At 37.3% G+C, this 24,050-nt stretch overlaps 1 protein-coding gene across 1 annotated transcript; it reads left to right on the top strand.

Annotated features, from left to right (window-relative positions):
- The first annotated feature begins 5,824 nt into the window (after positions 1-5,824).
- LOC140229957 (asparagine--tRNA ligase, cytoplasmic-like) lies at positions 5,825-23,327 on the top strand. Its single transcript, XM_072310157.1, has 19 exons — positions 5,825-5,857; positions 6,700-6,762; positions 7,491-7,583; positions 8,118-8,207; positions 9,245-9,323; positions 9,685-9,755; positions 10,367-10,453; positions 12,307-12,393; positions 13,116-13,172; positions 14,021-14,061; positions 14,479-14,515; positions 15,516-15,593; positions 17,133-17,254; positions 17,652-17,787; positions 18,529-18,642; positions 19,818-19,865; positions 21,229-21,312; positions 22,495-22,626; positions 23,196-23,327. Exons 1-19 carry the CDS (start codon positions 5,852-5,854, stop codon positions 23,325-23,327), a joined length of 1,557 nt encoding a protein of 518 aa, XP_072166258.1. The 5' UTR covers positions 5,825-5,851.
- The last annotated feature ends 723 nt before the right edge of the window (positions 23,328-24,050 follow it).

Consider the following 24,050-nt stretch of genomic DNA (forward strand, 5'->3'; position numbering starts at 1 on the left):
ATAAGCAAAGAAAGGAAAAACTGACCAGAAACAATTGATAAATAGTGAAAACTTTGAGCAAAGAAAATGAGAAAAGAAAACGAAACCGATGGAAACCCATTTTCTGTGCTCAAAATTTCAATATATATATATATATATATATATATATATATATATATGTATATTTATCTTAAATATAATCATTTCATTTATTTGTCATAATCATTATTGATATGTAGGAGGGTGGAACCGCTCTTGGCCCTAATTGACCATTGAAGGAGTATGGAAGAGATGACAAATGGGACAAAATAGGGGTACCAGTGAATTGCAGTTGAATGCTCACAGACGCCATTTCGAAAAATGCACAAAATGCCTGATTTGACCCTTATTTGACCTTGAAAGTGACCTTGAATTGCAGAAATGATATTTAGAATCACATTCTCTAACCCCGTGAAATCTTCCACATGGGATTCATAACATTAATCAACTTTTTCAATTTGTAACTGCAGTTGACCTTTAACCCGGATGGCGGCCATTTTGGATTCCACCAATATGGCGGCCCCAAGGGTTTTCAGTCTTGGCGCCCATCAAAAATCGAAAGAGTATGGTACAAGGGACCTATGAGCCAAATTGGTGCTTTTGGAAGAATCTGAACCAAACAACCCATTTTGAGCCCCTAGGCCCCCAACTAGGAGCCCTGGACTGAACGGAGAAATGTGTACGCGTACGTCACATTCATATCGGCATTAGAGCCAATATTTTCGTGTGTTTTTAATTTCGCGAATAGCAGCTGACTCGCGAAATTCGCGAAAAGAAAAACCTCGCGAAATATTCGGCGTATCAGTAATAGGTTGTGTGAATAGTCCTAGTCAAAGGCAAGTAAAGTTCACTAGAGTAACGAGTGACGAGATTTGCTTTTCGCAAGCGTTCACACGGACTAAACTGCATTTCATGTCTACGCTTCTCTTAGCTCTGTGCTATTGCGTGTCACACACATAATCTGTGGTTTCACAGCGGTGTCGTTTGTATGATGGGATATACACACTCAAAATTATTTGGTCTGGCGGTCACGCGATACCGCGGACGAATTAAGCCTGTGTAGATAATTCAGAAATAAGCTCAATATTTCTTGGGATTTGCATCGCAATGGTGATATCGATAATTGATGGTATTTGTGTGTCTACATTGTGAACTCCATCCGAGCAAAATATCTTGAATTTGATCGCGATTCAAATCTTGTATTCAAGACTTGTATCCCGCTATCTTGTGTACCCCCACATTTGTGAATCCCACTATTGAGCTCGCCTCTGTGCGAGGCAAAGTAGACCCCCCCCCCCCCCTTTTGGGTTCGAGGACTGTTCTATAATGCTGTTGTTGAAAGCTTAGACATCATAGTTAAAAAAGAAATGAATGTTGGGCAATTTGTCAATCAGTTGCAATGAAAACATTCGACGGAAGAATTTCATGAATCTAAATAATTACGCAGTACCCGCTGCATGCTATGATAATTAGAACCAACACTTACCGTCGGGCGAAAGCTCGGTGGTCTAGTGGAGATGACGTCTGTCCGGTGATAAGGAGATCGTAGGTTCGAATTCTGCTCGGTATAATGTACACCCATGATTTCCACCGTGGCTCCTACTAAAACACTGATCAAATTCAGGGCTTATATTTGCTAAAAGAAATTTGGAGGAAAAATATAAACAGTGATTTGAATGCACATTATAAAGCTTCAATCAAATCTGTCATGAAAACATGCAATCTGGTCAAAAGTGGATTAAGCTGCTTTTGGTTACAAGCTCTACATGTGTGTGTGTGTGTGTGTGTGTGTGTGTGCGTGTGTTTTGATGCAAAAACAGACGTTTGTGAAAGCAAATGCATATCTTGCACAGTACTCTGTGAATGTGTTTCATGTGCTCACGTAATACAAAACGGACAAATAAACGAAACATCAGAATAGAATAAACAAACACACACACACACACACACGGCACGAATATCGGCTAAGCAACAGTGTCATACAACTGCGCATGTCGCTCTAACTACGTCCTGCTTGCTGATTGGACGAGGCCATCGGCAAACATTCTGACGCAAGACTCTCCGCTTCAATATCGCCGAGGATTGGCTATCGAATAAATATAGGTGTGCGCTGGTGCTGCTGGCTTGCAGTTGCTGTCCTGTCTACTTACACCACTCTACTAGCGCAATCCCTTGGTCTGTCTGGTCTGCATCTGAGCCGGCAACAAGTCGCCTATACTTGCAAGCATAAAGAATGGCTGATCTATCAAGTAAGCTTTCACAATTATTAGTGGTTAAAGAACTAATAAAAAAGAAAGGGATTTGACAGATTCATATAAACAAGCACAATGTTTTGCATTAAAAGGATGGAGGCCACGCACGCAATGTGCCGCCTTGTAAGTCATCCCTTATCAAAAGAGTTGAACTTGTTTGCATGGGAAACATAAAGCAGGTCTACCACGCCAGCGTGGTCCCTTGCATAGATTTGTACACTTTTGAGATGTGTGCGTGTGTATGTGTGTGTGTGTGTGCGTTTGTGGATTTCAAATGAACTAAATCAATTAACTGAAACCTGAATGTAATATACACCATGTCATTGAGTAAGATACCCGAAAGAATGCGATGAGGTTACCGGGGAAGTTGTACGGAAACATGCATGCGAATCATACTAGTGAAGCGAAACAAAAAGTGAAAGTGTGCCTTCTTGATTTAATAAAAAGGGTGTGAGACTTATTGTTATCTAAAGAGTCTATCTGAATGTTCTAGATTTTAAGAGTTCTATCAATTGAGATAAATTCGTGAGTGGTGAGCGAATAAAATGATTCCTTTTTTTTTTTTAGCGTCTGCCACCCAACTTACTATTGTGTACATTCTTCATTACTTATTTTGAGATATAAAAAAAAAAAAAAAAACAGACGATATTATTGACACTGAAAATGGACAAAGTACATCAACTCCTCTGAAGTACCTACAAACACATTACATGATACAGGTTATCGAAATATTTTTGAGAAAATTGAAGAAACATCGTCTTTTTTTCTGATCTTCATGATTCTTTCTGCATAATTGATGACCCTAAATTTCTGGAAGTATCATGATTGTCACGTTACTACATCTATTCAGAAGTTAGTTTAAAAATTGTCACATTCGTTCTATTCAGTATGACTGTGTAACAGCGTAAGCTTTTAACTTCACAGTCTACTTGAGCGATGTGCTGAGATCATGTGGGCATGCAAGTAACTCTAAGCAGTAACATCTGCCATAACTTGATCTTTGTACTACAAAAATGCAAAGCAGGAAGATTGTGTAACCGATGTGTGCTTCGGGCGGAACGAAAGTTCACATCGATGCAAAATCAAAAAGAGTTTTGTTCATATGATGTCCAGGCTTTATAGCAGGAAGGGGAACATTTCTTTTTTCGTTCATTAACGCTGAACGTTCTTCTTTTGGCCTGCAGGAATCGCATGTTATTCTGTAAGCCTTGGAAGGCATGTCAAGAAGACTGTTAAGTGCTCTTGACTTGAATAAGTCATGAAAAGAGTATAAACCTACGAATGTATGAAATTTTCATTTCCAACGACATGCACCCCCATAGCACCAACTAAATTTTGTATCTAATTGGACCTAATATCACAAAAGAAACATGTCATGGTTATTGGATGTGACCTGGAGGCTGAAAACTGGACTTCAAGCTGCAAATTCCAAGTTATGACATGACGAATAAAACATAAAAGCTTGTTTCAAACTTCCTGTAACAATGGACACTCGTCAAAACTCTGTCATTGTTAGAATGTTGGGGTTATGGCCTTGTACAAAGATAAGTGTTATTAAAGTAAAAAAAAAATGAACAAAAATGAGGCGGCTGAGGATAAGTACGAAATTTACGGCTATATTATTGTCAACACCTATATCAAGAAGGCTACAAGCAGGTAAAATGTACGACAACCCTGGTACGGGGTTTATGATCAGCAATTCATATGTTTAGACATGCTCGTTCGTGGTATATATACATATAATAAATTGTGCATATAATGTGCGTGTGTGTGTGCCCTCACGCGGTTTTGTATATTGTGCATTCGAGATTGATTGATTAACTAAAAATCAAATATGAATAAGATCATTATAATGATTTAATTCCTGCAAGAATCCTCTGTATATCGTCTGGAAGTGTGCACGCACTCTTAAAGGTAAAAGAAAAACTTATTTCCGTGTCTTTTGGCCAAAATTGTTTGAAGAGAAAATCAGAATGTTTGAATCGAGCGCCTTCCACCCTGCACCCATACATAACCAGATTGCAACTACCTATAGAGTGCACATTCTTTCTTCACTAGTATTTGGAATATCATACAAAAAAAAAAAGGAAACAGGAAGCAAGCATAGTTGTAGTCATTAAGATTGGACAAAGTCTATCCCTCCCAAGGGTCTGCAATCATTTCTGAAAATCATTTCAAGAGACTTGAGTAAACATGACTGACCTATTTCTTAAATTCATGACTCGTTCTTTATCGCTGGTGACACTAGGATACGAGAGATAATTAAGCTTTTGTTTGTTTTATGGCTTTTCCACATTCTTGTCAGCTATGTATATTTTTTTTTCTACACCAAGATATATACTTGTAGAGCGTTATGTTCTCAGATTACATGAACATGCAAGGACTCCGATTAATACCTTCTATTATAATCATTATAACTCATAGAAAAAGGAAACACAAAGAGCAAGACAGTGTAAGCATGTTTATCTTAATGTAGAAAAAAGTTCACGTTCAAAAGAAATGTAGTGAAAACGGATAAAAAGTGTTTTGATGATGCTATCATATTAGAGAGAGAGAGAGAGAGAGAGAGAGACAGGGGGTACATTTTCATTTATGAATATCCCGGACGTCCCGCTGCTCTACATTAAACTATTTATTTGTAAGCTCTTTTCAGAGTTTTATCAAGAACACTGTTATTTGCTTTTGACTTTTATTAAATACATAATTATGACCTACGATAGGTCATGTCAAAATTGTTGTAATCTTGTCTTGACTTGAGAAAGTACACCTGTCTTGACGTGACTATAGAGTGCAATAAAGATAAAGTCTCAAGTGGCCATCGAATCACAGTTCAATTGAAGCGTTTTTTAGGTGCACTGTGATACTGAAATGAGACATAAGTTTTTGTTCCAATAAAATTAATGTGAAACATATCGCGAAACTATCGAGGATCTCTTCACATTGTTAAATTCGACTTTTTTTAACATTGTGAACACACTGTGAATAAGGCGTTATTCACAGAGTGGAACAGAACCTTAGTACGTGGACACTCTGTATAAAAGTCCATCGAAATCATGTTTACACTGTTTGAATCGAGCGCGTTCACAGCCAAGTATGTAAACACACTATGGACAGCAGAGTAGATATGTAAAGAATAATTCACGTATGCCTGCGATTATAACTGTGTGTTGTAAACAGTGCTATGGAAAGTCTCAGATTTTATTGATCATAGTAATGGCGTAATTATAACATAAGAGAAATGTTCATTAACTCCACATTTGGACTAACTCCATTTCATGATTCTTAACCCGTTGAGTATACTCGGGCAGGTGTCTATGGGAAGTGCGTGTTGTAGCAATAGCAAACCGTCCTCAACGGGTTAATGACGCTTTACGTGATGCATATTACATTATATCAGTTGAGAGGTCAAGGGAAGTAGAATAACTCACAGTATGTGTGATTGAAGTGTTCCATAAGATTTGTGTGTGGCGTCCGTTTCTTCATGTCACCCTGCAGGCAAGGCTGCTGTGCTGTACATATCAGAGAAGGGAGGAGATGATGATACGGGGGATGGCTCGGAGCAGAAGCCGTTCAGGACTCTCATGTGTGTAAGTAGTGTGCCTGCATGATATTTCAGGTACACCTCATGAGACCGACATCCACGAGTCCTACAGCCCACGAGTCATAGAGCTCACAAGTCAAACAGCCCATGAGTTATACAACTCACGAGTCATACAGCCCATTAGTTCGACAATAAGCTATCAAGGGCCCACGAGATCGACACATTAAGCCCCGTGTTGTATCTGTCAAAATTGTGGGCTGATTTCACCTAGTGTCGAACTCATGGGCTTTATTTGCCTAGTGTCGAACTCACGGGCTGTATGACTCGTGAGCTGTATGACTCATGGACCCGTTTTCAATGTCAAACTCATTGTCTGTATGACTCGTGGGCGTCACGGTCTAGTGGGATGACCCCGATATTTCCTTTTGATGTGAAACTGTATGCAATTCTCTATTAGATGGCCATCATCGGATGATTAATTAGTCACAGAAACTGGAGGAATATCCATAATTTTCTCCTTAACTTTAATTAAACGTTTGTCACAACATGCATTATGGGCAAAGGGTTTGCTTTTGACATACGGTCGAAAGTGAAATTCCGAAAGCTTGAAAAAAATAATTCATTGAACTTTTAAATGATATGGAACCAATATTTGACGTCTCGGTTAACCTTCCCTCAGATCCTAAAATGAAGGAAATCTTGAGTTTGAGTATGGGGATGAAAAAACACATATCAAATTAGATGTTTTACAGATTTTGTTACCTCCCCCTTGCGTGAAAAAAAAAAAATGTATTTGCATTGATTCGATACTTTCTTCCCCCCCCCCCCCAAAAAAAAAAAAAAAAATGTCATATCTTCTCTCTTTTTCTTTGTGTTGTTTTGGTACAGGCTATGAAGGCTTCGGGAGAACCATTTCCCAAGTTCATGTGCGATTCCAAGGAGGAAGGAGAGGTAGAGCTCACTGTGATCTCTTGATATGCTTCTGCTGATAAACCTGAATGAATACTTGAATCAACACAAAGATCAGTTAATTGTTTCTCTCCTGAGAGACTACAAAAATAATACAGATAAGAAATACGATTATATTCTGCGATTCTGTAAATTTTGAAATTTTGGAAAATTGAAACTGATCTTTAATACAAAGGCAAATCCATGTACCTTCAAAGTGGGCTTTATATCAATGTTGCTGATTCTACAAGTCTGATTTAAAATCATCTGATTTAAAATCAAACAAACAGACAAAAATGTTTATTTAGAAAGTGTGTGCTTTCTGAGCCTCTGTTGAGTGTGAAATGATAATACTGTGACGAGGCTGTTAAATCCAATGCTGTAATAATTGATCCAAGCGCTTCGCAGACACTACATCGCACTTATCTTGTCATATTAATGTGCAGGATAAACTGTGTTTAAAATATGAGACGTTGCGTAATGTATTTACTGATAGTTATACAATGGTAAAGTTAAAACAATTAATGTGAGAGAGAACTAATCGATATCGAAATCGAAATGTACACTACTAGATAACCAACGTTGTTGAGAAGAGTGTGTGGCAAAATCATATATATGATTGTTGTTGTTTTTTTTTCTGTGCGGAGATTCCATCATGTTTTAGATGATAGACATTTCTTTGTTCCATTTTATTTTAATGAATGCCTGCTTTGAATCTCTCCATGTTATAGAAATGGGAAGAAGTCTCACAGGCCCAGAAGAAAAAGTTTGCCAAGCTGTATGCTAAAGAGCAGAGGAAACCAGCTGAGAAGGACAAGAAAGAAGTAAGGTTTTGTTTTGTTTTATTTTTTTTTTGTGTGTGTGTGTGTCTGTGATGTGTAGAAACACTGAGGTCTGAAGTTGCTGTGATATTATTTGATGGTAGAAAGACTGGTTTTTCGATTTCAGACATTCTGAAATTTGCTCTAGTTCCCTAATTTGGTACTTCCTAAGTTTCTTAAAATCAGTTGTGGCGAAGGAAATGTCTATGTCAAAGTAACGTAAACAACAGCCCAACGAACAAACCATTAGTAACCATATTAGTAAATATAATTATATTCAATTTCAATTTTTATATTTCATGTCGATTCATTACTAATAATGAATTACAACAGTTTCTCGCATTAAAGAATGTCCCAATAGATGTATTTTTCATAAGGCCATATCAAAGGAAAAAAGAAGGAAAGAATGTACAACGGTGTCGTGTAAATAAGAAAATAGTACCATGCAGTTTTAACTGCAACAAAGTCATGATTAAAACTTGCCTCATAAATTAGTTATGCTTGTTTTTGTCTTTTCCTTTTTTATGTACCGTGGAGACTGAAGATGCAGAAAAAAGGCAGAAGAACCTTGAAGAAGCGAAGAAGATAACCATACAGGAGGATGCAAGCTTGCCAGCAGCAAAGTTGGTACGTGTTCTGGTTATTATTATTATAATTATTATCATTGTTATTATTAATATTATTGTTATTATTATTATTATTATTATTATTATTATTATTATTATTATTGTTATTATTATTATTATCACTATTATTGTTATTATTATTATTATTATTATTATTGTTACTATTATCATTATCACTATTATTGTTATTATTATCATTATTATTATTATCATTAGTAGTAGTAGTAGTAGTAGTAGTAGTATCATTATTTAGCTATAATGTAACCAAAGGAGGACATGTTAGCTATACAAATAATGTACAGTGATTTATGTTAGCCCCAGGGCAATGAATAGTGTTCATGTAGGAAGTGTGTGATGTTACATGTACCATTATTACCAATGTTTGAACGTCACACGTGAATTTATTTTGCGTATTAATTCTGGAATATTGATAAAACAAACAATCTTGCAGCGGTGCCGTTTGCATCTGTTGCGTACAGGCAGTATACGCTTTCACACGTCCTAAATACCTGTAAGCATCAATAAGGCCTATTCTGCAACATGTCTCCAATATTAAAATTATGACAATAAAACGTGGACAATTGAACATGGTGATAGCATTAAGCTACTAGCTCTATGGTATTAAGAGCAACGACAGAACTATGGATATACTCTTTTATAACTGTGGAGGAGACGTGTTTTAAACTACTTATTTACGACGTTTTATTTCTCAGAGTCATAATAGCGATGATTTCGAGATGCTCATGTGCTCATTGTTGCATTTTTTTCCTGCTAACGTTCTTATTCCCCAGTGCAGTCGAGCCTATTCAGAATGATATTTACTCAATAAGATAAAATTATTTCTTTCTGTGTCACTTTTTTTCCGTGCAATTCAGATAAATCAAATAACAGTGCACACTATTCAGAGCACACGAATGGAATGACCAAAAGAATAATCGAAATATGTATCTTTTTATTTTCTGTAATGCAAATTTCATTTCATTATGTTGTTATTTTCTGTAATACAAATTAGTGTATTCTATCATCTTACCTGTCCAGATCAAGATAAAGGATGCTACAGCCAACCGGGGAACTCGCATCAAAGTCAGTGCATGGGTCCACAGGCTAAGGCGACAAGGTAAGTTCAGTGAAGAGTTTCCAAGCATATCGCTGATGAGGGAAACTCGTTTATACATTTAGGCATACACAAACGAATTCAAAATGAATACAAATTATTAATGTTTCCTCTCACAACTTAATATATAAGGTTAAATGGGTTAATTTTCACCCTGATTTTAATTCAAAACCTAGATTCAATATTCTGGAGCAGGAATACAATGCTGAGATAACTGATTTCCCATAATTCTGAAATAGGTAGAGGTCTCTGCCATTATTGACATCTTCATCTACACACAATAAGCAAGTCATTATGATTTCGCTATAAACATAATGTTTTAGTGTCAATGAATGCACACTGTATTTATATTTTTTGACCTCAGGGAAGACGCTGATGTTCATTGTTCTTAGAGATGGGACAGGATTCCTTCAGTGTGTGCTCAGTGATAAGTTGGTAAGTACTGAAGATGAATGTTGTGTTTGTATACGTATTCTATTTGTAGCTAGCTTTTTCTTTCGTTTTTTTTTTTTTTTTTTTTTTTTTTTTGCCGTCAACGTATTTATAGTGTAGCTGCTTTGCATCATGCAGAAACAAAAGTGCATGTGGGTATTATTTTGAAGTGTCTGAGAGTCAATTATTGGGGAATCATTTTTCGTTAAGAAAAATGTGTTAATAAACTTTGAGCCTTGTTTTAGCACGTGTAATGTTACAAATTTTGTGTTTTCTTCTCTCACTCCTTGCTGATTTGAAGAAGGAGGACTTTTTCGGTTTTCTTTTTCTGTTGAGTCAGTATATATGTTAGGTTTATGTTTATGTCGGTAATAACAGAACCTCTCCCTTTCACTGTCTTGTGAGTATAAAATCCTTATCATCAATCATAAAAACTCCCTCACCTTATCCCAAATGCGTCCTTAAATCCTGGTGAGAATACTAATATACACGTTTACTTCACGGTATAAAATATGGTCATGTAGTCCATGTTGTCAAACCTCATCTCATCTCATGATGAGTTGAGACAAGTTACTGTCATGCAAAGTATTGACGTTTGTGTCTACCTCTGACAGTGCCAGACGTACGAAGCTCTGATCCTGTCTACGGAGAGCACTGTGACATTGTATGGAGTTATCCAGGTGGTTCGTGAAGGACAGAGTGTAAGTCTATCTTACAAGACAGTATCCCTCCCCACCCCCACCCCCACCCCAAAAGGAAAAAAATACAATCTGTTTTTGGCATTGATAGCTTTCAATATGATGATTGAATTGTTCCAATGCCACCCAGGGTCCAACAGTGTAATATCATTATCAATTTTAATTTATATTTCGCAAAAACAAAAGCATTCAATTTTGTTAGAAAGCGGTCACATCAAAATTTGGACTGATGTTAAGCATGCCTTGGGTCTACTTCTTCCATACAAGTTTCACGCTTAAATGCTCTTGGAACTGCATATTAATGTGTCAACACATTCAAGGACAGAACTTGGAGGGAAGGGATTCCTGATGTGCTCCACACGAAAAATCATAATTTCTCTTTGACCAGTGAAGCAAATCGGATGGAATTTCCTTTAAGATGTGGGTAATAAGTGATACTTTTAAACCCTAAAATTGTATATGGATTGACTAATGTTTTAAAATTATCGTTGTGGAGGGTCCCGTTGTATCTTATATATATATATACATATTGTGTGTATATATATATTTTTTTTTTGGGGGGGGGGGCATATGGTACATGTCTCAATGCTGTTTCTTCTGATGTCTCTCCACACATCTGTCGGTCTGTCCATCTGTCTTTCCGTCTATCTTCTACTGTCATCTCTCTTACCGTTTGTCTGTCTGTTCGTCTTCCTTTGATATCTCTGTCTATCTGTCTGTTATTGTGCATCTTCATTTGCTATTTCTGTCACTATCTATCCCTCTGCCTGTCCGTGTATGTTTTTTTTTATCTTCTTTTTATATCTCTCTCATGGTACGCTTTTTTATTTACTTGCCTTATCTCACACCATCTGATTGTAATCTTCGTTTGTGGAGTCTTTCATTGTAAATCTGTACCCTTCTCTCTCTCTCTCTCTCTCTTTCTCTCTTCCCCCTGTCTGTCCGTCTGTGCATCTGTCTGCTTTTGCTATCTCTTTCACTGTCTGTCTTTGCTATCTCTCTCACTGTCTGTCTGTACCTCTGTCTGTTATTGCTATTTATCACACTGTCCGTTTACCTGTCTTTCTTTGCAATCTTTTTCTCAGTCTATCTGTTTGACTTTGTTATGCATCATTGTGATTATTTACTATTTTTGTTGCCATGGCAAAGTCCATTGTTTCTTTTTATGATATCATTCGTGCGTATACTTTATATTGTATTTGAAATAAAAAAAAAAATCCTTTATCAGACGAGTGTAAGAAAAATGAAAAAAAAATTGTATCACTTTGGATTATGTCAACTTTTTCTTTTCTTTTTGATGATGGAAATAAATACACTATTGAATTGAATTGAATTGAACACAAGTATATTTTACTGTTTGTCTCCTCTGCAATTTGTCTATTTCTACCATTTTTTGTTTGCTATTTCTGTCATTGTTAGTCTTTCTTTCTGTCTGTTTTTCTTTGTTATTCATTATAATACCGTCTGCCTCCCTTAATCTCTTTTTCCAGGTCTGTACGTTGGTCCATCTTCATCCGCTGTCTCTACCAATGTTTGTTTTTTCTTTCCGTGCTATCTCTGTGCTAACTGGCTGTCCGTCTCCTGTTTTCTGTCTCATCGTCTGTTAGTTTGCCTGACTTTCTTTGGTGCCTCCTACTCTCCATATGTCTATCTTTTTCATGATTTCCTTCACTGTTCTCATGTCATCCGTGCTAAACACTGTACTCTTCTCGCTGTATGCCTTTGTGATGTTTCCCTCTGTCCTGACAATTAATGAGGGACCAAAGACAATCCGCCTTTTCACCTGGAGTGAATTATCTGAAGTAGGTCCTATGAGATGCTGATGGCGTCTGTGTTTGTGCTTGCCTCTTCCTTAGGCCCCTGGTGGACATGAGCTGATTGTGGACTACTGGACACTGGTCAGTGCTGCGCCGGCTGGAGGGGCAGATAACCTGGTCAACGAGGTCAGTTCCGCTTTCGTTCTATTATTTCATGCTCGCAAACCTGCAAAGAATTTACATGATGCAAATTGTGTGTTTCATGTGTGCACTGATGTTATTAAACTGTTTTTAAGTAACTTTTAGAGATTATACCGATATGAAGTACATAAAAATGGAAGACAAATAGATGAATGAAGATTTATCAGGATAAAAGCTAATGATCAAATATAATACTGACTTATCTGAACTTTGACATCTGAACTTCTTTTTGTTCATGTTTGCTATTATTCGAGATACAGGGGAATCCCGTTTAATATAGCGAGAACAAGAATCCGCTTATTACGAAACAAATATTGTCCTGTCGAAACTAACATTGCGTTTTAACTCAAGAAATTTCGAAGCTTGTCTTTTTTATTCTTTAATTTTGGCCCTTAAAAAACACACAGAAAAGTAAGAATCAAGAGTTTATGTAGATAGAAATACATTTTCTTTTTAAACCAACCCAAAGCAAACCAAGGGCATAATCAGAAACTATTTCTTTCCTTGTCGAACTCGGATAGGCCTTGTTTGCCTAGTGTCGAACTCGTTCACTTAGCATGGTACCTTGTGTTGGACTCATGGGCCTTATTTGCCTAGTGTCAACCTCGTGGATTGAACGACTACAGTGAGCTGTAGGCCTTTTACTCGTCAGTTAAAGTTAATCATGTTGATTTTGATAATGTGTTTCTGATGGACGCGTCACTCAGGAGTCTCATGTGGATGTCCAGCTTGACCAGAGGCACATGATGCTGAGAGGAGAACATGTGAGTATCCCCCCCCCCAAAAAAAAAAAAAAAAAAATCTTCATCCACTGATTAGACGAGATGATGAGCGGTCTGTCATTACATCGACCAAATGTCAACCAAGTATAATCGTTCCTTCCTTCTTTCATTCATTAATTTTTTTGTTTCATTTCAAACAGAAACAAATAAATATCGTACTGAAGCTGAATGCATAAGGTCAGTTACAGTGTAAAATAAACGTATATACGATTAAAGGAATAAAGGAATATCAGAATGCTAGAAATAATGAAAACAAGAACTTTGTTGTAATAATTTGCGCAAACCATATACCCATCATTTACATTAGATTGGTTTTCTTTTGTTTAGTGGAAGGATGGAAACTTTATTCAACCTGGCGTCTCTCTTTTTGAAAACTTTTCACTCCTAAAGTATGGGAGACTCGTGGATTTTTTTTTTTTCAGATTAAATGTGGCTATGAAAGATTTCAAAATATGTACTTGATTTTGCGGTTATGTCGTATGTTTATGCATGAATAAAAGAAAATGAAATAACGGGTCATGTCATTTTTGATATTTCAGGATGATGTTCACTATTATATTTCTCTTTTTTTTTCTTTATAAAGAAAAGAAAAATATGCAAATTCATGTAATCTTTCCGTCAAGATGTTTCATGGCAACTGCTTGACAAATTGCCCTACATCGACGTAAATAATAAATGGAGGGCAATTTGTCGATCAGTTGCAAAGAAAAATATGTATTTTCAAAAATCATGGAACACAATATCATGATGAATATACACAGGCAATTTTGATTGCATCTTGTGAATGCGCTTTTTTGTAATTATGTTTTTATTATTTTCATCTTTTGCAGCTGTCAAAAATCATGCGCATCCGATCCGTGGTTACTCAGTGGTAAGTACAATGGTAGTTTTGTACAGACATGCTGTAACTATTGCTGTAACTGCGTGCAAGTATAGATAAGACTGGTGCTATTCTATGCTGCAATGTGCTGTCATGTTGCATCCAGAAAAGTACAGGAGCACTTGAGATGAATATGGACTGTTCTCATAAACGCGTCTGAAAAGATTAATATATTTTAATGTCCTTGTAAGAGCCCCCCCCCCCACAAGTTATTCTTTCCTTTTCAATATAATTATGACTTGTATATTTATATCATTTTTTCATTAAGTGTGACAACATCATGGTTAAACAAATTCCAGCAATTACTGTTTCTTGCCTGCAATCATACAATTTTGTTATATCTAATACGCAATGCATAATCTACCTGCATTAAACTATAAGCATGTTATATCTTTCTCTCTGCACTAGCTTCAGGGACCATTACCAGGCCAGTGGCTACAATGAGGTGAGTATACATTAAACATAATTACGCTATTTTTCGCCACACATATGCTATTAGAGCTGGCTCTAGAGTGGAGTTATATGAGTGTCGTGTGTCTTTGCAGGCTTTAATTAGCCCTGCAATTGAGAGAATGTTCTAAGAATCCATCGACTCTTTTGCTGAATATACTGCCCATAGGTATTTACGCAAGTCTGCCACACTATTATATCACAACTGCCAAGAATGGAGTAATATCGGTACTGATATGAATACTCTGAGAATAACCATTCATCGACTCTTTCGCTAGATATACTGATCATTGGTTTTGATGCAGTGTTCATTGATAGATGATATCATTTATCGTATTCCATAATTATACACTTATGTACAAATCTAGGGCAGTGTTCATTCCCGATTAAAGGTCCAGTTTACCTCTTGGAGCAGTCATTTGAAAAATGTTCAAGATATCGCCTCTCATGCATATGTGTAGGTCTGTTGTACCACAAAACACCCTCCCATATAAAAGATTTGCAATAAAGATGTAAGGAGATCTCGGTATTTTTCTCAATAAACCGTAGCAGTGTACGGTTTAGTATGGAAATTTTTTTATTAAACTATTGCTCATATTTTGTTATTTTAACAATATTTAGCATCAATTTTACTGATTCAAATTTTCACAGTTGTTGTTTATATCCCTAACTCACATTTTAGAACTATTCTAATGCACTAATGCTGGGTTTTCGTTTCATCTGCATATGGTAAATTATGCCTTTAAGCATTTAATTCCATAATCTTGTACCATCCCACCACAATAAATAATTATTAGACCACATGTATTATTGTCGAGATATACATTTCATGTAGATGTGTACTTAAAAGTTGGGTTTGTAGCATTGTGTTTTCAAACAACATTTTGTTTGAAAATCTCGTTTGGAATTACAGAATAATTGCCTGAATGCATCTGGAATATAGTAATTCCAAACCACCGTTATAATCCTCTCTTCCCTTTTCTCTCTTACCAAAGGTGACACCACCAACAATGGTGCAAACTCAAGTGGAGGGTGGTTCAACACTCTTCAAGCTGAACTTCTTTGGAGAAGAGGTGTGCATTTGATTAATAAGTTGAATGCATTTTATCATTATTACAATCGTTGTTATATCAAATGTAGCCTACAGTTCCTGTGGTTTGCTGGTTGTTGATTATTGTTACGTACTGAAATGCTACTTTTAGCTAACAGACATGTTTTAATTTAACAGTTGACTGAAGAATATGTTACTTCTGTTTAGACGAGTGAAGAGAAATCTACCTAGGGACACGTAAACCTGGGGGGGGGGGTGTTTAATCAATTTCGTCAGCGCTGACATGTTGTCAGCCTCTGACAATTTTAGCAAAATACTTGTTTTTGATTGGCTGAGATGCTCTGGTCAATGACTGTTACCATGGTGATTGTCAGAGACTGACAACTTGTCATCGCTGACAACTTTCAAGGTATGGTACCCTTATAGCCTTGAACGAATTTTGTGAAGTAACATTTGGTCAGCTTTTATTAATATAATATTATGTGACCCGCTACAACAAAAGGATCCTAAAGTCGCTGACGGCTGAGGCGAGAAAATCGAGTTTGAAGTCACATCATCAAAATTGGTCAAAACAACCGAATTTCTGTTTTTGGCATAATTTTGTAGTCAGATGTTTTGTCTATCATCTGACGAAATTTCGACGCTAAATGATCACAGGAAAGGCAAGAAATCAGCATTTTTCTGGGCCACGGTTTTCCGACTTTCAACGTAACAGAAACGTGTCCGATGATTTGGATTTAGCGCCGCAGCGAGACTCCGCCCCTTGCAACGAGGGAGTGATATTGTTGGTCAGTGTGTGGCATCGTGATTACTGATTGGTCGAGCGTAGACCGCTGGCGCTAAGCTTGAATCAACATCGCGGAGGTCGCTAAGAGCATACCTTCCACTGTCAAGCGATGAAATTGTCTCGCCTCTCCTTCGTCATGATATCGTGGGAAGGAAAACTTTGAAGGCGTTCTTCTCAAAACTCTGATTTCCTCAACCACTTGACATGCGCTATTAGAATCATCGACATCTCTGCAACCAAGTACTTTTATGAATTTTGCTATGTACCAAATTGAAGTAGAAGAGTAAGGGTATAATGTCATGCAATTTTCAGAAAATTGTCCTCCCCGACTTGCGGATCCCTTTGTTGTAGCGGGTTACATATGTATGTATCATCCATTTCACATTATTGCCATTGTTCTTTAAGTTGAACATAAACCCTTTGCATTTTTGAAAATAAATTAATTAAGATTTAAGAAATAGCAAGTGGAAATATGCCTACATGTTTACCAGTTTTGTTTCTGCCTTTTTATTTGGAAATTAGACAGCAAAAGCAGTAATTAATAACGTCTGTAAAAAAAAAAAAGTATTTTTTTTTCTATAGATTCATGACATTTATTTTGAACAACTTCCCCCCTGCATAGTCCACGGCAATTTTCATGTAAGAACGCTTATCATTTATAATTGTGTACCTCCCAGTTGCCATATTATAAATAAAAAATAATCCGGAAAAAATGTTATTTTTATGATGACAGCAGACTGAATTTTCACTATTCATTATTTCCGTTTTTTCTAGGCCTTTCTGACGCAGTCTTCTCAGCTGTACCTAGAGACTGTCCTACCATCCATGGGGGATGTGTTCTGTATAGCACAGTCCTACAGGGCAGAGCAGTCTAGGACCAGGAGGCATCTGGCAGAGTAAGTTAGCCATTATTGCCAAAAGAGAACGCAGAGGGTTTTGGCAATTTTGTTTTCTTTTGTTTTTATGTGATGTTTATTTTAGTTAGGCACTGGACAAAACTCCACCACTTCGTTATAGAGTTTCTGATCCACATCGCAGTTAGTATTCAGAATGAGTTGCAGTGATTGTTCTGCTTCTTGCAGGAACGGGAGGGTAGCATAATTTATACCCTATATAAGTAAACATCTCCGGATATTAAAATGCAGGATTCAAAAGGTATGGTATAGTATATACTGAGAAGTCATTTACAAAATATACAAACGAAGATCTTTTTTTTTTTTTGCCTCACATTCCTAAATAAAGCAGAAGAAATGATGTCTAAAGAATTAATGTCGATGCTTTTCCTCGCTCAAGGTACACCCACGTTGAGGGAGAGTGTCCTTTTATCAACTTCAATGATCTTCTGGACCGACTGGAGTTTCTCGTGTGTGATGTCGTTGACCGTGCTCTGGCTTCGCCTGTGGCTGACCTCATCAAGGAACTTCATCCTGTAAGAAGTGCTTCCTGTTTGATTTGTTTAGCTTGCTCGCTCTCTTTCTTCTCTCTGTTAAGTATTTCATATGTTTGTATCTGTTGTGTGTTTATGGTTTGTTGCTGTATGGGTGGTTGCAAAGCCATACAGTATGAATAAACAAAAGCAAATGTGAGTGAGGTGAGACCATTGAGTTGTTTTCCAAATGTGTAAGTGGGCGAAAAAAAATGACTATTTTTTGTTGTTGTAATTTTCTTGTTATGTACTGATGAACAATATACACAGTTCGCAATTATGAAATTGTCACATTTGCTAGAATTTGTTTACAAATAGGGACGCATGGTGCACACTTTTTTTGATTGTTTTAAGGACTTCCAGCCAGTTCAGTTCACGGTGATAACATTGTTACATTTGATCGAAATGATTTGTTGGTCACGTACCAGGTCCGACGCAACCGAGAAGGGGGTCGGGTTGGAATAATGCATAGAAATAAATATAGACTTACCACTTGGGCCCCCACTTTTTTAAAAACCCTTATTAAGAGGTACCAAGAAATTCCGTTGAGTCATTTTTTTTTTCTTTTTGATGTGCTTGTCAGCTGATTTAACGCGGAAATAGCAAAAGAAAAGTGAGGTAAGCCTTTGTTTTTGTTCACGTGTTTATTTCTTGTTTTTTTTTTTTGACATATTATAACCCGGAAGTGGCACCAGAAACATAAACTGCTTCCTACTTTTAAATGTATGCATGATTGTGTTAAAGGACTTCAAGCCTCCCAAGCGTCCCTTCAAGAGAATGAACTACACAGATGCCATCACCTACCTCAAGGAGCATGACATCAGGAAGGATGATGGAACTTTCTACGAGTTTGGAGAGGTGAGGTGCATTGTGGGTTGTATTCAAGAGACATTTCAGAGAGGGGGTGAAAATGTGATGATGTCATAAACTATTCGGAAGAACGCTAAAGGGATGGTATAGTTTCGATTGAGATAAAAGTTTGGACCTACCTAATATTAAGGTCGCTATTTTAATCTATTTTTGGATATCTGAGCCATTCCAATGCCGATTTTCATGAAATAAGCCTATAATTATGCTTAACATTGTAGACTCCTTAAAATTCGATAAAATGGTTTCCAAATATCTCGCAAAAAAGTTAGAACCTGAATTCCTAGCTGAACCAATACTATATCATCCCTTTAACGCTTTATTTGATACGGTAGAAACCCACTATGTGCCACTTTATTGTGAGGAACCCATGCTATAGTCATGTTTTGAGAAAACATTCTGTCTTTTATATTATATGTCACTTACATAGATTTGTGTTAGGCTGGTTATGTTGTGAGCAAAGTTGTAGAGAAAATGCCACGTTTTGCTAAGATGTGAATTATAAGACCATTTGTTTTTTCTTTCAAATGACCGGTAACTACATTATTATAAAGGCATGACTTTTTCACACAAAACTGTGTCAAAAAGATTAGAACGGAAAACGCAAATACAGTTTTAAACCCGACTTGCTTGCCAATCATAAAAACCAATCTGTTTGTGAAAATTGCAAGAAACGCTTTCATTGTACTGTAGCATTTGGCGATTATCTATTGGTTTGGGCTGGTTTGTGCATTTGACTAGATCATGCGAAATTGGCGCGCAGTGGACTGAGTCTGGAATGCGAACATGGCAAATCTAAACACCGTCCTGGACCTTTCTTTAACACTATCAAAGGACAGATTTTACAAAAAGTGAGCAGAGAAATAGGAATGGATGTTTGTATAATGAGAAGGTAACTAGTTGAAAGTTGGGTCCACAGGAAAGAAGAACAGGAGATGAACCAGTAAACAGAGCAGAGACATACAGAGTTTTGCAATTAGCCAGTGGATGGTGTCAGGATAAACTTGAACAGTAACAGTTGTCTGCAGTTACTCGTAAAGGTACTGTGGCCTGTGTGGCATGTGAAAAGTGATCACATTTGCGTTCATTTGATCTTCATGAAACATTGATGTTGTCTGCTGACACATGGTGTAATCATTCTTTCTTCTTGTAACCATGTAACTTAGGATATTCCTGAAGCACCAGAGAGGAAGATGACAGACCAAATCAACGAGGTAAGAGAGTTTTTTTTTCAGATTTTTTTTTTTTTAATCTCATTTCTTTTCCGATCGGCCCGTAACCATTCCAACTTATCATAGTCGTGTTCAATTATTGAAGAATGCGGAAGCTATGATCAGGGTTGACTGTTAATGACCATTTTGTGAAAGTGGTTCACATGGTACTTACTCTAGCGGTATGTTCAGGGGCTGGGATGAAGACATAATATATCTATTATATGTGACCCTGCACCTCAAAACAAACAAAAAGTCGCCAGACATGAATTTTTAGTTAAGACCATATTCTGAAAGAGCAGACGTTAAACTTTAAAATGATGTATAACTCAAATCAAATGGACTCTTCTAACCTATCTAAATATTGGAAAGAAAGCACAAACTCAGGAAAAGTGTGAACTGAGAAAAGAGGCTCTGAAGTACAGTGTCTATTCAAGCGCTTAATCTTTACCAAACCGTGCTGGCTGTGCCATGAATGGGACAAAAAAACAAGAAGTAAACCACCAGAGCACCAAAAATGAAGGGATTATCAGATTAAACTGAAATTAGGCATGCTTCATTAACACATTCTGTCCATAATTAATGCCAACTTCCAAAGCAGTAGCACTATCCTTTCAAAAGTTATTAGAGTTGAAAGTGAAGAGTGTGGACAAGGTTTTTCAGAAATGAAAAAGGGATTCTAAAGACACACCTAATCACACTATTCTACCAAAAATGTTCCAGATAATCTGCTAAAAACACACCTTCCTGCCCGTTTTATGATAAAAATTTTAGCATAATGTAAAAGAAGACCCGCTCTTTCAGAAAATATGAAAATGTCAAGTTCGGCTAGGTTGACCCATTTCACTTATTTTCAGTCCTCACGCAAAATCAGTGTGTGCGACTTTATGTTCGTTTTTAGGTGCACGGTCACATATTATTATCACAATATTACTGACAAATGGGTGTGGCTTTATTCATGTGGTCATCAAATGGCCATCTAAAATGTACCTGAGGGGCCAGCATTCTTCAAGCCTTATCTTTTTAGTGGGTCTCTCCATGTTTTTATGTTTTACGTTTTGTTATACCGTTAATATCAATTCTGTCAATTTTCATTACAACGTATTTGTAACTCCAAGGCTTCACAATTATATTTTTTCTCAATTTACTTTGTTCTGATTATGCAACCCTACTCTCTGTTACAAAAGAAAGTAGAATGTTGTGTTCTCTTCGAAAAAATAAATAAAGTTTTAATTGAATTGAACTGAACTGAATTGAAATGAATGACAACGGCTTTAATTAAGGTAAGCAGATTAACACATGTCCTCACATGATTATGAGTATTTAAAGCCAGTTAAACAATATTTCGAATCTGTCATACCTACAGCCGATCTTGCTGTGTCGCTTCCCAGCCAACATCAAATCTTTCTACATGCCACGTTGTCCTGAAGACCAGCGTCTCACAGAATCAGTAAGTGTAAAGGCCGTGTCACACCATTCCGGGCAGCTACGCGGGCTTGTGGCGAGGAGGTAGTTTCCAGCACGTAGACGATTTTCAGCGGGCGAACAAGAATGTTTCCAATTTTCATTCATGCCTTGTCATACCGTACGGGGGAACTTCTGCGGCTTGACTTGCGGGGAAACAAGTTTACTCCCCGGAGCTCTCCGCAGTTGGTCCGCAAGTGACAGTATCTAGCGCGTAGTTGCCCGGAGGTGCTCACGCAAATCCGATTTAACCGCAGCCAAGTTTTGAGCATGACCAAATTTTTTTCCGGGTGAGTCGCGGGAATGCCCGTAGAGGTCCACGTAGAACGCCAGTAGGAGACCCTTAGCGGCAGTACTTCCCAGGCAGTTCCCACGCAGGTACTTCGCAGTCCCGTATGCAACCAAGATAGTGACATTCTGTGAGATATCAGCCATTCCATTAGAGGAATTCCTTCACTGAGTTGTCAGCCCCCACGTAACTGGTACAAAGGTCACACAGTATACTCGCAAGTATAACGCGTCCAGCAAGTAAGACACATGCGCTGACTCGCACAAATCCTTTTCCGCCCTCAGTAATGTCCGGTATGCTAGAAAATCCCTACACGTAACATGCCCGAGTAGCTTGCCCGGAAAGGTGTGACAGGGCCTAAACACGGTTGCGGGTAAAAAAAAAAAATATATATATATATATATATATATATATATATATGCGTGCCCACCTCCGGGCGACTACTTTTGAGATACATGCTAGGTACTGTCATGTGCCGATCATCTACGGGGACCTCTGGGTAGTCAAAATTGTTCTTTGCAAGTCGCACGCAAGGCTGGTGTGACACGGCCTAAAGGATTGGTGGATTGGTTTTAAGTATACAATATGTAGACGTACTTTTCAGCATTTACTTGTTTAATAGTGTTATCAAAACCTTGACGTCCAAATCAAAATTCTGCACCATGACAGCTCTTTTCAGAAGTGTTGTTTGCTTCATTTTAAACAAGCAAAATCACTTCTTTTGTTCCTCCTCGGAGAAGTGTCGCCGAAGGCATTTCTTTTTTCAGGGTTATCCGTTTAATTAGGTTGTCCATTGTCCAAACAAAATTGAACATGAACAATCGCACAAAAATGACGACAAAAAGAATAGCATTGAATTACTGGTACTTTCCCTCTCAGGTTGATGTTCTGATTCCCAATGTGGGTGAGATTGTTGGAGGTTCCATGAGGATCTGGGACTATGATCAGTTGATGGCAGCCTACAAACGAGAGGGCATTGACCCCAGTCCTTACTACTGGTACACTGACCAGGTGAGTCTTCTGCCCTAACATTCATGACCCTGTCAGATGTCATGTTGCTGATTACAGTAGCGTGTTGAAAGACTTTCCTCAACAATTACAATAATTCTAAACAAATGCCACTTGCAATTTTATTCGTACGTGATATCATGTGATTGGTCAGAATTTTGCGGCCATTAACATGTATTTTCTCTTGTTTTGTTTAAGGTAAACTGTGAGGGATTTTTCTTCAAGGCCAAATGCCTATGTTGAACTATGGATTGATCGATACAAAATAATTGCAAACACATCATTCAACTTACATTAATATCGCTTTATCAACTACCATCATTGCCACAATTAGATTGGCATCTATCTAAATGGAGCTTTATGGATGTTGATTATACAGGTGCAACTCTTTTTGTTGTTGTTGTTTTTTGTTCAGACTCTCAGTGATTGAACCGTGTTTGATCATTGGATTGGTTGATATCATTTCTTCTCTAATGTAAGCATTACCATATTGTCCTTGTTCCACATTATTGATTTTGATGTGATCCTATTGTATAAAGCATTGTTTCTACTTGTCATGTTTTTATGTTCAGAGGAAGTATGGAAGCTGTCCCCATGGAGGCTATGGGCTGGGCCTTGAGAGGTTCCTCACCTGGATGTTGAACAGACACCACATACGGGATGTCACTCTTTACCCACGATTTGTAGAGAGGTGCACCCCATAAGGAAATAACGTCATTCCAAGCTCATCACTGAACCCATAACAAAGTACTCATATATTTGTGAATTTACGAGAATCTGATTTATTTTCATTTCATCAAGTATCAAGTATGCATGATAACTACTTCACCAAACTTTAAAGAACATAACACATATGATTTATCGCCTACAAAAATTCCAAACATTACCCTCTTTACTAGCAGCAATGTCAGCATACACCTCAACGATTAAAAACAAATCACATGCAAGTGCGTCATTGTTAGATGAGGATAAAGTGTAAACCTTCTACCTCTTGAAACTAAATCAAGCTATTCGGAAGGGCTAAGGATTCATCTCCCACAATTTGAAACATCACTCGCTGTGTATCTTAAAGCTCTACCAAGAAACTTGTTTGGCTGACGCAAATTGTCGGGATAATGGGTTGTTTTGTAGTATTTCGATATCAAAAGTGTGATATGATATGATTTTGTATACCTATTTTTATTCACGTTCAGAAGTGTGTATGCAGAAGGCTGCTAGTATGTGATGATCAAATCGTGTCCAAGCGGTAGTATAGTGGCGCAAGCAAAACATGCTGCAAGCAAAATGTGGATATTGCCATGGCCCGATATAGACGTGAAGAATGTAATCAAAATCAATGTAAAACGTCACATAACAACCACGTTAGATAAGGTCTGATATTGTAATACTTTAGGTGAAATTTTTTGATTGACATTTCTAAATATCGT

The sequence above is a fragment of the Diadema setosum genome, chromosome 6, assembly GCF_964275005.1.
Source record: "Diadema setosum chromosome 6, eeDiaSeto1, whole genome shotgun sequence".
In the NCBI taxonomy this organism is placed as follows: Eukaryota; Metazoa; Echinodermata; class Echinoidea; order Diadematoida; family Diadematidae; genus Diadema; species Diadema setosum.